This window comes from Bombina bombina, chromosome 7 (genome assembly GCF_027579735.1).
Source record: "Bombina bombina isolate aBomBom1 chromosome 7, aBomBom1.pri, whole genome shotgun sequence".
Taxonomy (NCBI): Eukaryota; Metazoa; Chordata; class Amphibia; order Anura; family Bombinatoridae; genus Bombina; species Bombina bombina.
Genome location: NC_069505.1, coordinates 306787761 through 306802154, shown reverse-complemented (window position 1 = coordinate 306802154; position 14394 = coordinate 306787761). Strand labels below are relative to the sequence as shown.

Here is a 14394-nt window from a genome sequence, read left to right as displayed (position 1 = left end):
AGTAAGACACGCAATCTGACTTGCACACACACACAAAATGACACACACTGGCTAACGCACAAAATTACACTATCCAGAAAGAAAGAAAAAGTAAATAGAGCAGCAGAAAGAAAAAGTTAGACAAGCTCACTGGTCACTATGAAAGGCCAAATTGGTTTATTTCGTCAGTGCCTCTAAACTGCGGCCTTTCATTGGTCACTTTAGCTTTGGTTTTATTTTGTTATGTGTTACTGTTAAACTGTTATAAAAAGGAACACAAAGTAAAATAGGAGTATCTGGACTTGTAATAATATTTATCACAGGATCTCTGGAGCTGTAGAAAACACATTGCTACCCGTTTTGAGTGTCATTATTTGACTGTTAAGGCAGCTTTTCCCCCTAATGTTCCTGCACATGCTCAGTTCACATATTAATAAAGAAAATGAAAATACAATTCAAGGCTCAATCAAAAAAAACTGTACACAAATTTAATACAAGTGCCTCTGTGTTCATTTTTGATTGTGATGAGACATTTGAAGGTTTATGTTGATGTAATTTTATCATTTTGAGTAGTTTCCCAAAAATGAATTGTACAAGGCATTTGACCACTTCAGCCAACTCATCGGCAAACTGTTTACTCAGTTTCTCTATTTGACTGAAATAGCTTTGAAACTGATAGCCAGAACTACAGAGATACACAATGATTTACAAGTTAGTAAGAAAGCCAACAATATACATTTATGTGGTGCTACACAAAGACAGCCATTTTGTAATGGAAAAAAAAACACATTTACCTCTATCTCTCTCAAAAGCTCAGATTGGCCACAGGTTTCCAGATCTTCCAAGGCTTCTCCAAAAACTCGCCAGAAACTATCATCATGGTTGGCGTCCAGGCCGTTAGGTTGACTGGGATATCTGTTGAACCAAACATGGTGAGTCTTCTTGAGCAACCGCATCTTCTGCCCAGACTGCAGCTAATTTGTCAGGAGGTTCTCTTCTTACATTAAATCACAAGTCATCAATGGTCAGGCCAGGAACCTTTTCACGACAAGTCCATGCACTCATCAAGTCATTCAGGGGCTCCAAGAGGAGGGGCAGGCGCAGGAGTGTGAGATGATGCAGGAGGACATGCAGGTGGAGACAGAAGGGGGGGGGGGGGGGAGTATGTAGTATGGGGAAACCAGTTGGCCCCACAGGATGTTAGTACAGAGAAGGAATAATGGGAAACGGTTCAGTGTTGAGACACAGAACACCTGGGGGGAGAGAGAAAAAAAACACAGAGGAGAACAGACAGAGTGAGAAATGGAGAGTCAGGATTATGTGCTGGAAAGTGACCAACAAACAAAGCATCACCAACTGTGACTTACAGGACAGGTAGTGACAACCAAAATGTATAGGAATGGCTCAACACTCGGGACACTCACTGACTATCTGTACTGTACAGCAGTTAGAGACAGACCTGAACAAAATAGTGATGAAATCACAGTACAGAGAAGCTGTAATACATAAATACCAGAGAAAGTGTACACAAAAACATGCAGGGCAGAGAGAGGTGCAGCAGCAGGAGAGAGATAAATACAGCGAGGTGCAGAGAGACAAACACAGAGAGGTGCAGCAGCAGGAGAGAGATAAATACAGCGAGGTGCAGAGAGACAAACACAGAGAGGTGCAGCAGCAGGAGAGAGATAAATACAGCGAGGTGCAGAGAGACAAACACAGAGAGGTGCAGCAGCAGGAGAGAGATAAATACAGCGAGGTGCAGAGAGATAAATACAGAGAGGTGCAGCAGCAGGAGAGAGAGATAAATACAGCAAGGTGCAGCAGCAGGAGAGAGAGATAAATACAGCGAGGTGCAGCAGCAGGAGAGAGAGATAAATACAGCGAGGTGCAGCAGCAGGAGAGAGAGATAAATACAGATAGGTGCAGCAGCAGGAGAGAGAGATAAATACAGAGAGGTGCAGCAGCAGAGAGAGACAAATACAGCGAGGTGCAGCAGCAGGAGAGAGACAAATACAGCGAGGTGCAGCAGCAGGAGAGAGACAAATACAGCGAGGTGCAGCAGCAGGAGAGAGATAAATACAGCGAGGTGCAGCAGCAGGAGAGAGATAAATACAGCGAGGTGCAGCAGCAGGAGAGAGATAAATACAGCGAGGTGCAGCAGCAGGAGAGAGATAAATACAGCGAGGTGCAGCAGCAGGAGAGAGATAAATACAGAGAGGTGCAGCAGCAGGAGAGACAAATACAGCGAGGTGCAGCAGCAGGAGAGAGACAAATACAGCGAGGTGCAGCAGCAGGAGAGAGACAAATACAGCGAGGTGCAGCAGCAGAGAGAGACAAATACAGCGAGGTGCAGCAGCAGGAGAGAGATAAATACAGTGAGGTGCAGCAGCAGAGAGACAAATACAGCGAGGTGCAGCAGCAGAGAGATAAATACAGCGAGGTGCAGCAGCAGAGAGATAAATACAGCGAGGTGCAGCAGCAGAGAGAGACCAATACAGCGAGGTGCAGGAGGAGAGAGAGATAAATACAGCGAGGTGCAGGAGAGAGAGAGATAAATACAGCGAGGTGCAGCAGCAGAGAGAGATAAATACAGCGAAGTGCAGCAGCAGAGAGAGATAAATACAGCGAGGTTCAGCAGCAGAGAGAGACACAAATACAGGGAGGTGCAGGAGGAGAGAGAGATAAATACAGCGAGGTGCAGCAGCAGAAAGAGATAAATACAGAAATGTGCAGGAGGAGAGAGAGACAAATACAGCGAGGTGCAGCAGCAGAGAGAGATAAATACAGTGAGGTGAAGCAGCAGAGAGATAAATACAGCGAGGTGCAGGAGAGAGAGAGATAAATACAGCGAGGTGCAGCAGCAGAGAGAGATAAATACAGAGAGGTGCAGCAGCAGAGAGAGACACAAATACAGCGAGGTGCAGGAGGAGAGAGAGACAAATACAGTGAGGTGCAGGAGGAGAGAGAGATAAATACAGCGAGGTGCAGCAGCAGAGAGAGATAAATACAGCGAGGTGCAGCAGCAGAGAGAGATAAATACAGCAAGGTGCAGCAGCAGAGAGAGACACAAATACAGCGAGGTGCAGGAGGAGAGAGAGATAAATACAGCGAGGTGCAGGAGGAGAGTGAGATAAATACAGCGAGGTGCAGCAGCAGAGAGAGACAAATACAGCGAGGTGCAGCAGCAGAGAGAGACAAATACAGAGAGGTGCAGCAGCAGGAGATAGATAAATACAGCACGGTGCAGGAGGAGAGAGAGACAAATACAGCAAGCTGCAGCAGCAGAGAGAGACAAATACAGCGAAGTGCAGCAGAAGGAGAGAGATAAATACAGCGAGGTGCAAGAGAAGAGAGAGATAAATACAGCGAGGTGCAGCAGCAGAGAGAGATAAATACAGCGAGGTGCAGCAGCAGGAGAGAGATAAATACAGCAAGGTGCAGCAGCAGGAGAGAGACAAATACAGCGAGGTGCAGCAGCAGGAGAGAGACAAATACAGCGAGGTGCAGCAGCAGGAGAGAGACAAATACAGCGAGGTGCAGCAGCAGGAGAGAGACAAATACAGCGAGGTGCAGCAGCAGGAGAGAGACAAATACAGCGAGGTGCAGCAGCAGGAGAGAGACAAATACAGCGAGGTGCAGCAGCAGGAGAGAGACAAATACAGCGAGGTGCAGCAGCAGGAGAGAGACAAATACAGCGAGGTGCAGCAGCAGGAGAGAGACAAATACAGCGAGGTGCAGCAGCAGGAGATACAGCAGGAGAGAGATAAATGCAGCAAGGTGCAGCAGCAGGAGATACAGCAGGAGAGAGATAAATGCAGCAAGGTGCAGCAGCAGGAGAGAGATACAGCAGGAGAGAGATAAATACAGCAAGGTGCAGCAGGAGAGAGAGATAAATACAGCGAGGTGCAGCAGCAGAGAGAGATAAATACAGCGAGGTGCAGCAGCAGAGAGAGATAAATACTGCAAGGTGCAGCAGCAGAGAGAAACAAATACAGCAAGGTGCAGGAGGAGAGAGATAAATACAGCGAGGTGCAGCAGCAGGAGAGAGATAAATACAGCGAGGTGCAGCAGCAGGAGAGAGATAAATACAGAGAGGTGCAGCAGCAGGAGAGAGACAAATACAGCGAGGTGCAGCAGCAGGAGAGAGATAAATACAGCGAGGTGCAGCAGCAGGAGAGAGATAAATACAGCGAGGTGCCGCAGCAGGAGATACAGCAGGAGAGAGATAAATGCAGCAAGGTGCAGCAGCAGGAGAGAGATACAGCAGGAGAGAGATAAATACAGCGAGGTGCAGCAGGAGAGAGATAAATACAGAGAGGTGCAGCAGGAGAGAGAGATAAATACAGAGAGGTGCAGCAGGAGAGAGAGATAAATACAGAGAGGTGCAGCAGGAGAGAGAGATAAATACAGAGAGGTGCAGCAGGAGAGAGATAAATACAGAGAGGTGCAGCAGGAGAGAGATAAATACAGAAAGTGAGAGAGAGAGAGACACAAACAGCGTGGTGCAGCAGGAGAGACACACAAAAAGCGAGGTGCAGCAGGAGAGACACACAAACAGCGAGGTGCAGCAGGAGAGACACACAAACAGCGAGGTGCAGCAGGAGAGAGAGAGAGAGACAGACAGACAGAGAGACACAGGAGAGAGATAAATACAGCGAGGTGCAGCAGCAGGAGAGAGACAAATACAGCGAGGTGCAGCAGCAGGAGAGAGACAAATACAGCGAGGTGCAGCAGCAGGAGAGAGATAAATACAGTGAGGTGCAGCAGCAGGAGAGAGATAAATACAGCGAGGTGCCGCAGCAGGAGAGAGATAAATGCAGCAAGGTGCAGCAGCAGGAGAGAGATACAGCAGGAGAGAGATAAATACAGCGAGGTGCAGCAGGAGAGAGAGATAAATACAGAGAGGTGCAGCAGGAGAGAGAGATAAATACAGAGAGGTGCAGCAGGAGAGAGAGATAAATACAGAGAGGTGCAGCAGGAGAGAGATAAATACAGAGAGGTGCAGCAGGAGAGAGATAAATACAGAGAGGTGCAGCAGGAGAGAGATAAATACAGAGAGGTGCAGCAGGAGAGAGATAAATACAGAAAGTGAGAGAGAGAGAGACACAAACAGCGTGGTGCAGCAGGAGAGACACACAAACAGCGAGTTGCAGCAGGAGAGACACACAAACAGCGAGGTGCAGCAGTAGAGAGAGAGAGAGACAGAGAGACACAGACAAACAGAGAGACACAGACAGACAGAGACACAGACAGACAGACAGAGACAGACAGACAGAGAGACAGACAGAGAGAGACAGACAGACAGAGAGACAGACAGAGAGAGACAGACAGAGACAGACAGAGAGAGACAAAGAGACAGAGAGAGACAGAGACAGACAGACAGAGACAGACAAAGAGAGACAGACAGAGAGAGACAGACAGAGAGAGAGAGAGACAGAGAGAGAGAGACAGATAGAGAGAGACAGACAGAGACAGACACACACAGCGAGGTGCAGCAGGAGAGAGCCACAAACAGCATGGCACATAGATACAAGAGAGAGACAGCAGGAAACAAACAGCACAAGACAGATAGACAAACATCACAACAAGCAGACATTCCTCACTGCATCAAGTAGAAGTTCTTTTCCCTAAGAACAGTTGTCCATAATCACATTTGGGCTGTGAAAGTTGTTTTTTTTTACTTTTTAATGGAATTTCCATCTTAGTGATATCAATGTGGATTACAACTACAAGCTAAATAATGTCTGATTATATTCACAGCTTAGAATTGAAGGGGAAAAAAAAAAACAAAAAACATTTTCCAATCCCTTACATTACACCCACTCACCTGAGACCCTGCAACACTCAGTCACTTCCTGTTGGTTTATGGTTTAATGCTAACTGCATTATAAGTTGCAGCTTTAGTTTCCTTTCTGACATGGGAAATTTTTTATACATTTTTTTCCAATCAGAATTCAGTTTGGATTTCACATGCTAAATGACTTCCCCTGATTGGTTATGTAAATATTATGGCCGCATCAAAGGTAGCTATTTATAAAGGGGCTATCTATCTCTTGAAGCAGCTTCTCAATTCAATCAGTTTGAAGATCGCTGGATGGTCCATACAAATGTAACAGGGTGAGACATGTTACCAACAGGTTTTATTGTAAGGCTGTGCGTCATTGATCTTATTTGGATTTGGGAAGAATGTAGAGAATAGTAACATTTATTTACGTATTCGATGCCCTTACACTGCCCATATTTAGTGTGCTAGTTCATGGTGGGCTTGGTCTACTCACCGAGTACCCCCTCTCTTCAATACCCCCACCCATCCCTCAAAAAAGTATTTTTTCTCTTTTCTTAGGTTATCTAAATAATCAAACATCTCAAATAAATCTAATGACATGTAAGGCATTCATAAAAAAGAACGATCTAGGCGGGCTAGGCCTATTAATACACGTTCAAAAGTAGTCAGTCCCAAAGCATGTGTACCAAACTCAAAGCGGAATAGGATCACTGTCACTTTGTATCTGCAAGAGGAACTGAAGTGTATTCAAAATTGTTCACGGGTGAATCTTTCAGCAAGGAGATCGCTCGGTGCGCTATGTCACAGTTATGCAGGGGACAGTGTCAGAGGCTACGTACAGGTGTTGAGTGCATTGTGAAAGTAAACTCTTACCAGAGTTGCGAGTAAGTACTTGGTCCCAGGACTGTCTTCGTCAGTAAACTCTGCTTCCTCTCTTCCGCACTTCCTTACCACCCAACTCTAAAAAGCCCCAATGAGTCAACCCGGTCCAAACCACATGTGCCACATCAGCTCCTACATAACCTCTAGCCCAAAACACATCAGTAGCCGATCCATAGATAGAATCCCAGGCAGATCAAAGATAAAGTCACTTGTTATGAATTTAAAGGCAACTGTGCAAATGTAAATCCATCGTGTGTGGTTCCGCCATTACTAACAATATTTTCCCGTACCCCCTACCGGTCCGCCGTGTACCCCTGGGAAATGCTGCACTACAGGATAGACAAAAGGGAAGATACTGGGACAAAAAAACAGCATATAGTCTGTATCTTCCTATTAATTTAATAAAGAAGTGTACTATGTGAATTATTCCTCTACTCGAGCTGAAGTAAGTTCTGATTGTATCAGCAAGTCAGACTGTACTGAGCACAGTTTTCAGCCCATGTCCCAAGGAAAGAACTAGTTTTGAAGATATTTCCCTGCAGAGACACAATCAAAAGAATCCTCTAAATGTCATTGTCCATTGGAAGATACATTAAAGGTCCGTTTATGGCACATATTGGAAAACAGTGCACAAGATTACATGATAAAAATGTGATAAAGAAATAAAGGATATATCATCCACTTCATTTAGAAGACATCTGAAAGGACTTTAAAGTTTCATGAAAAACAAAAATAGTGCAGTATTGTCTGGAGGAGGATAATATTTAAATGGAACACGCCAGTATTGTACTCACATATGTTGGAGCATAATTACGCTCTATAAATCGTGCATGCCGTATGATTTAAAGGCTCATACATAGCAACTCCAGAGTTCTTGGGAGACGTAGCCAGATATGGGTATAAAAATATTTAATATTTCACATATAAAAACAATTAAAAGCACAAGGGTAAGAAATCAATGCTAAGCAGACTCATGTATTGAAAGTCCCAAATGTATATTCCAGACGTTATTTGTGTGCACCATATATATGGCTACACCAGTTGTACTAGGACCATAGAATGGGTCACAGTCTTACAAATAAGCTTGATGTACTTCCCTTTATGAGTTCCGACATGTTTCGCCTGTATCAAATGGCTTTCTCTATTTGCACAAGAATCGTTTCTCGCCAATTGCAGAGCAGAGTTAGAGCATATAAACCATGGAATGCTTACTATGCATGAATGCAGCTGCCTTAAACAAATATGCTACCTAGAGCTAATAGGGGGCGCTCCCACACAATAGTGATCGGCCTAAATGAAACCTTCGATAATAATAGATCAAATACCAGTTAAACCAAGAATGCAAATAATAAACAACAAAGGATTACATGGATTAAAGTCCTGATACTCATGTATCATAAAATTCCTTTTGCTGTGACAGGTGGCTGCTCTCCTCTTCACCCTTCAAATGGCCCAAATCTAGAATAGTAAAAATACACAGGGGCGCCTCATGTGTATATTAGTCAATCTCTCAGATGACACAAGGTGTAATCAATATGAGTGGATACTCACATTTGGTAAGCAAGAAGATACCGTCAAGCAGAAAATACCTTTGCATAGACGTATAAGTAAAATTACAATTTGGTCGTATACGTCTATGCAAAGGTATTTTCTGCTTGACACCGATGTTATGCGTTGCATGTTGTAAAGGAGCACTAGTTTGCCCCTGCATTCTGCATTTGTTTTTAAACTGTTTTTATTAAAAACGTATCTTGAATTAGAAAGCTTATGATTCAAAGAGTGTTTTCTGCACAAACTACTTTTGGTCCTTTGGAGTGTTCCAGATCGTTGGGAATAGGTGAGCCGATACACCTGAATCTATCAGCTAGCACATAAGGGTGCTCTTACCAAATATGAGTATCCACTTGTATTGATTACACTTTGTGTCGTCTGAGAGATTGACTGATATACACATGAAGCACCCCTCTGTCTTTTTACTATTCTCCCTTAAACAAAAACTGCTGAGACATCAAGAAGATTTGGAGAACCAAAGCCTGAAGCTTGTGAGACTCAGATGGGGGAACCTGCGTGTGAGAATACTGTAGCATTTGCATCTGAACAGGACCTTTTCTCGAAGCCACTCATGCTGTTCAGATACCGTCTGGAAATCTATCACTAAATACAGAGGCGTTCATGTTAAACTGATACAAATTAGATCTGCTACAGATCTCAAATGAGATTTTTCTACCACCAGTTTTTATTTGACTTGATGGGCAAGAGAAAAAATTTCTATAACAGTCTCTCTGCCCCCCCCCCCCCGCCCTGTCAAGAACACCTGGACATCTTGTTTGCGATACATCTTCACCCTGTAAGAAGTTCTGGATTAATATCCCAAGCCCGTGCTTTGTCTCCATGAAGAAAGAGAGATTTGTGAAGTTTTATTCTTGGTTCATATTTCCCTCATTTGGGATACAGATCAGCAGTTAAATCCTCATATGTGAACAGAGGCCATATCATGTGGTTAACAGCCCGTATCTTTGATACAACATGAAGGACTACAAAGCTTGCATGCCCCACAAGCAGATGGGTGTCAGAGCTGACAGCAAAAAACATAGATCCTGTTCCTTGTAGGCTTATTCATAGCCAGGGATGGCAGGCAGTAAAGATAGTAATTTTCCATCAATGTGCCCTATTCCTGTACTCATGTTAGTATGCCAGATCTTATGCCTATGTCTCTAGGCTGGCATTAATGCCACATTTGGTTATTAAGTTCACAGATCAAATTGGTGTCATGTCTAGGTTGATAAAATCTCCCCAATACATTTACTTTAGTGCTTTATAATTCTAAAACTCAGGTGTCAGACTCCCCTTCTAGAAGCCCTCTGTGATTCTTCTGTTTTTGTCCTGGTATCCACTTCCTTTTTGTACTTTGCATCCTGTTGTCTTTTGGCTCCACAGACTTTGGCCCTTTATTTGATTTGTGGATTGTGTGGACTGATCAGACTATCCATTGACGTATTTAAACTCTGAATTTGTATTTTCCTTGGGCACTATCAGTACCATAAGCACTAATCCCTCTGTATTCTCTAGCTAACCTGTCTCCCTTAGGAAATTCTCTAGCAGAAATGTATGTAAGGGTGTAATAGTAACTGCACTTGGATTCCAGATAATCAAACCTCTCTAGGTAATTTTACATTTGTAAACATCATTGTGAAATGCAAATTCAAGTTAAGAGCATTTCTGTGCATATAACTTTATATTTACTTTTTTTTTTCTTCTTTTGAACAATTAGTGGTCTATCAGAACAGAACTAGATTTTCTCAGGTAAACAATGTCCTAAAGTTATATCTGAGAGGGATTTATAATTGAATCAGAAAAATCAGTAATATAGTTTTACAATGTTCTCTGTAAGGTATCAATTCTGCAATGTCTTCCAGATCTTCTTTCCTATACTAGAGATTTACCTCATATGTATGAAATTACTTCAGATACTATTTGGTACCATTCTTGAGTCCGGACATTTCTTGTCATTGTCACAATCTTCTGTATAAAATGAAACCTTTGTTTTCCACCCAACTAACTCACAATGACTTACCACCTGCTGATCACAAAAGAATGACTAAAACCAAGGAAGCTATTTAATGGTATTTTGTGGCCTTACCTATAACAAGATATTAACATTTTTTTGTGATATTTGCACAAGAGCTAAAAAACATAATTTATGCTTACCTGATAAATGTTTTTCTCTTGTGGTGTATCCAGTCCACGGATCATCCATTACTTGTGGGATATTCTCATTCCCAACAGGAAGTTGCAAGAGGACACCCACAGCAAAGCTGTCTATATAGCTCCTCCCCTAACTGCCATATCCAGTCATTCGACCGAAAACAAACAGAGAAAGGAGAAACCATAGGGTGCAGTGGTGACTGTAGTTTAAAATTAAAAAATACCTGCCTTAAAATGACAGGGCGGGCCGTGGACTGGATACACCACAAGAGAAATAAATTTATCAGGTAAGCATAAATTATGTTTTCTCTTGTAAGGTGTATCCAGTCCACAGATCATCCATTTCTTGTGGGATACCAATACCAAAGCTAAAGTACACGGATGAAGGGAGGGACAAGGCAGGTACCACTGCCTGTAAAACCTTTCTCCCAAAAATAGCCTCCGAAGAAGCAAAAGTATCAAATTTGTAGAATTTTGAAAAAGTATGAAGCGAAGACCAAGTCGCCGCCTTGCAAATCTGTTCAACAGAAGCCTCATTTTTAAAGGCCCATGTGGAAGCCACAGCTCTAGTAGAATGAGCTGCAATCCTTTCTGGAGACTGCTGGCCAGCAGTCTCATAGGCTAAGCGGATTATGCTTCTTAGCCAAAAAGAAAACAGAATTTATGCTTACCTGATAAATTACTTTCTCCAACGGTGTGTCCGGTCCACGGCGTCATCCATTACTTGTGGGATATTCTCCTCCCCCACAGGGAAAGGCAAGGAGAGCACACAGCAAGAGCTGTCCATATAGTCCCTCCCAGGCTCCGCCCCCCCAGTCATTCGACCGACGGTTAGGAGAAAAAAAGGAGAAACTATAGGGTGCCGTGGTGACTGTAGTGTATAGAGAGAGAAATTTTTCAAACCTGATTAAAAAACCAGGGCGGGCCGTGGACCGGACACACCGTTGGAGAAAGTAATTTATCAGGTAAGCATAAATTCTGTTTTCTCCAACATTGGTGTGTCCGGTCCACGGCGTCATCCATTACTTGTGGGAACCAATACCAAAGCTTTAGGACACGGATGAAGGGAGGGAGCAAATCAGGTTACCTAAACAGAAGGCACCACGGCTTGCAAAACCTTTCTCCCAAAAATAGCCTCCGAAGAAGCAAAAAGTATCAAATTTGTAGAATTTGGCAAAAGTGTGCAGAGAAGATCAAGTCGCTGAAGGCCCATGTGGAAGCCACAGCCCTAGTAGAGTGAGCTGTGATTTGTTCAGGAGGCTGCCGTCTGGCAGTCTCATAAGCCAATCGGATAATGCTTTTCAGCCAGAAAGAAAGAGAGGTAGCAGTAGCTTTTTGTCCTCTCCTCTTACCAGAATAAACGACAAACAAAAAAGAAGTTTTGTCTGAAATCCTTTGTTGCTTGTAAATAGAACTTTAAAGCACGGACTACATCTAAATGGTGTAACAAATGTTCCTTCTTTGAAACTGGATTCGGACACAAAGAAGGGACAACTATTTCCTGGTTAATATTCTTGTTGGAAACAACTTTTGGAAGAAAACCAGGCTTGGTACGCAAAACAACCTTATCTGAATGGAACACCAGATAGGGTGGATCACACTGCAAAGCAGATAGTTCAGAAACTCTTCTAGCAGAAGAAATAGCAACCAAAAACAGAACTTTCCAAGATAGTAACTTGATATCTATGGAATGTAAGGGTTCAAATGGAACCCCTTGAAGAACTGAAAAAACTAAATTTAGACTCCAGGGAGGAGTCAAAGGTCTGTAAACAGGTTTGATTCTGACCAAAGCCTGTACAAAAGCTTGTACATCTGGCACAGCTGCCAGTCGTCTGTGTAACAAGACAGATAAAGCAGATCTCTGTCCTTTTAGAGAACTCGCTGACAATCCCTTATCCAAACCTTCTTGTTAGAAAGGAGAGGATCCTGGGAATATTAATCCATGAGAATCCCTTGGATTCACACCAACAGATATATCCTTTCCATATTTTATGGTAAATCCTTCTAGTCACAGGTTTTCTGGCTTGGACCAGAGTATCTATCACTGAATCTGAAAACCCGCGCTTGGATAAAATCAAGCGTTCAATTTCCAAGCAGTCAGCTGGAGAGAAACTAGATTTGGATGTTCGAATGGACCTTGCACTAGAAGATCCTGTCTCAAAGGTAGCTTCCATGGTGGAGCCGATGACATATTCACCAGGTCTGCATACCAAGTCCTGCGTGGCCACGCAGGAGCTATCAGAATCACTGAGGCCTTCTCCTGTTTGATCCTGGCTACAAGCCTGGGAAGGAGAGGGAACGGTGGAAATGCATAAGCTAGGTTGAACGACCAAGGCGTCACTAATGCATCCACTAGAGTCGCCTTGGGATCCCTGGATCTGGACCCGTAGCAAGGAACCTTGAAGTTCTGACGAGACGCCATCAGATCCATGTCTGGAATGTCCCATAATTGAGTCAACTGGGCAAAAACCTCCGGGTGGAGTTCCCACTCCCCCGGATGGAAAGTCTGACGACTCAGATAATCCGCCTCCCAGTTGTCTACTCCTGGGATGTGAATTGCAGATAGATGGCAGGAGTGATCCTCCGCCCATTTGATGATCTTGGATACCTCTCTCATCGCCAAGGAACTCTTTGTTCCTCCCTGATGGTTGATGTAAGCTACAGTCGTCATGTTGTCTGACTGGAATCTTATGAATCCGGCCTTCGCTAGTTGAGGCCAAGCCCGGAGAGCATTGAATATCGCTCTCAGTTCCAGGATGTTTATCGGGAGAAGAGACTCTTCCCGAGACCATAGACCCTGAGCTTTCAGGGAATCCCAGACCGCGCCCCAGCCTAATAGACTGGCGTCGGTCGTGACAATGACCCACTCTGGTCTGTGGAAACTCATTCCCTGAGACAGGTGATCCTGTGACAACCACCAACGGAGTGAGTCTCTGGTCATCTGGTCTACTTGAATCTTTGGAGACAAGTCTGTATAGTCCCCATTCCACTGCTTGAGCATGCACAGTTGTAATGGTCTTAGATGAATCCCGCTTTACATCACCGGCTTACAAAAATTCCTTTAATAAACACCACAAACTCCTCACCATCCCCGAGGAGATGCTACTTGTTCAGAGCGGCAAGGAGAATGACTGGGGGGGCGGAGCCTGGGAGGGACTATATGGACAGCTCTTGCTGTGTGCTCTCCTTGCCTTTCCCTGTGGGGGAGGAGAATATCCCACAAGTAATGGATGACGCCGTGGACCGGACACACCAATGTTGGAGAAAGAGAGGTTGCCGAAGCCTTTTGACCTCTCCTCTGTCCAGAGTAGACAACAAAAAAAGCAGATGTTTGACGAAAATCTTTAGTAGCTTGTAAGTAAAACATTAAAGCACGAACCACGTCCAGATTGTGTAATAGACGTTCCTTCTTTGAAGAAGGATTAGGACACAAAGACGGAACAACAATCTCTTGATTGATATTCTTTATTAGATACCACCTTAGGTAAAAACCCAGGTTTGGTACGCAGAACTACCTTATCTGCATGGAAGATCAGATAAGGAGAATCACATTGTAAGGCAGATAACTCGGAAACTCTACGAGCTGAGGAAATATGGAATGAAGAGGTTCAAACGGAACCCCTTGAAGAACTTTAAGAACCAAATTTAAGCTCCAAGGTGGAGCAACAGGTTTAAACACAGGCTTGATTCTAACTAAAGCCTGACAAAATGCCTGAACGTCTGGGACATCCGCCAGACGCTTGTGCAAAAGAATAGATAGCGCAGAAATCTGGGGAGGAGCTATATAGACAGCTCTGCTGTGGGTGTCCTCTTGCAACTTCCTGTTGGGAATGAGAATATCCCACAAGTAATGGATGATCCGTGGACTGGATACACCTTACAAGAGAAACTCCACTTAAAGACCTGCTAAAATTCAACTCTTACCAATGCCAAAGACTGTGGGCTGCAATGGATAGATGAAATACTACTTTAGTGCTTTTTAAACCAAATTTCTGTTTTGGAGGCGCTGAACAATTAGGCAAATTAGCTTGTGACCCCCTCCC

At 43.9% G+C, this 14394-nt stretch overlaps 1 protein-coding gene across 1 annotated transcript in view; it reads right to left on the bottom strand.

Annotated features, from left to right (window-relative positions):
- The window catches only part of GRIP2 (glutamate receptor interacting protein 2), a 165130-nt gene that overhangs the window by 54551 nt on the left and 96185 nt on the right, over nt 1-14394 (bottom strand). Inside the window, exon 21 of the mRNA XM_053720917.1 lies at nt 774-894. Within this exon, the coding sequence (XP_053576892.1) occupies nt 774-894 (121 nt within the window). The remainder of the gene's footprint in view (nt 1-773; nt 895-14394) is intronic.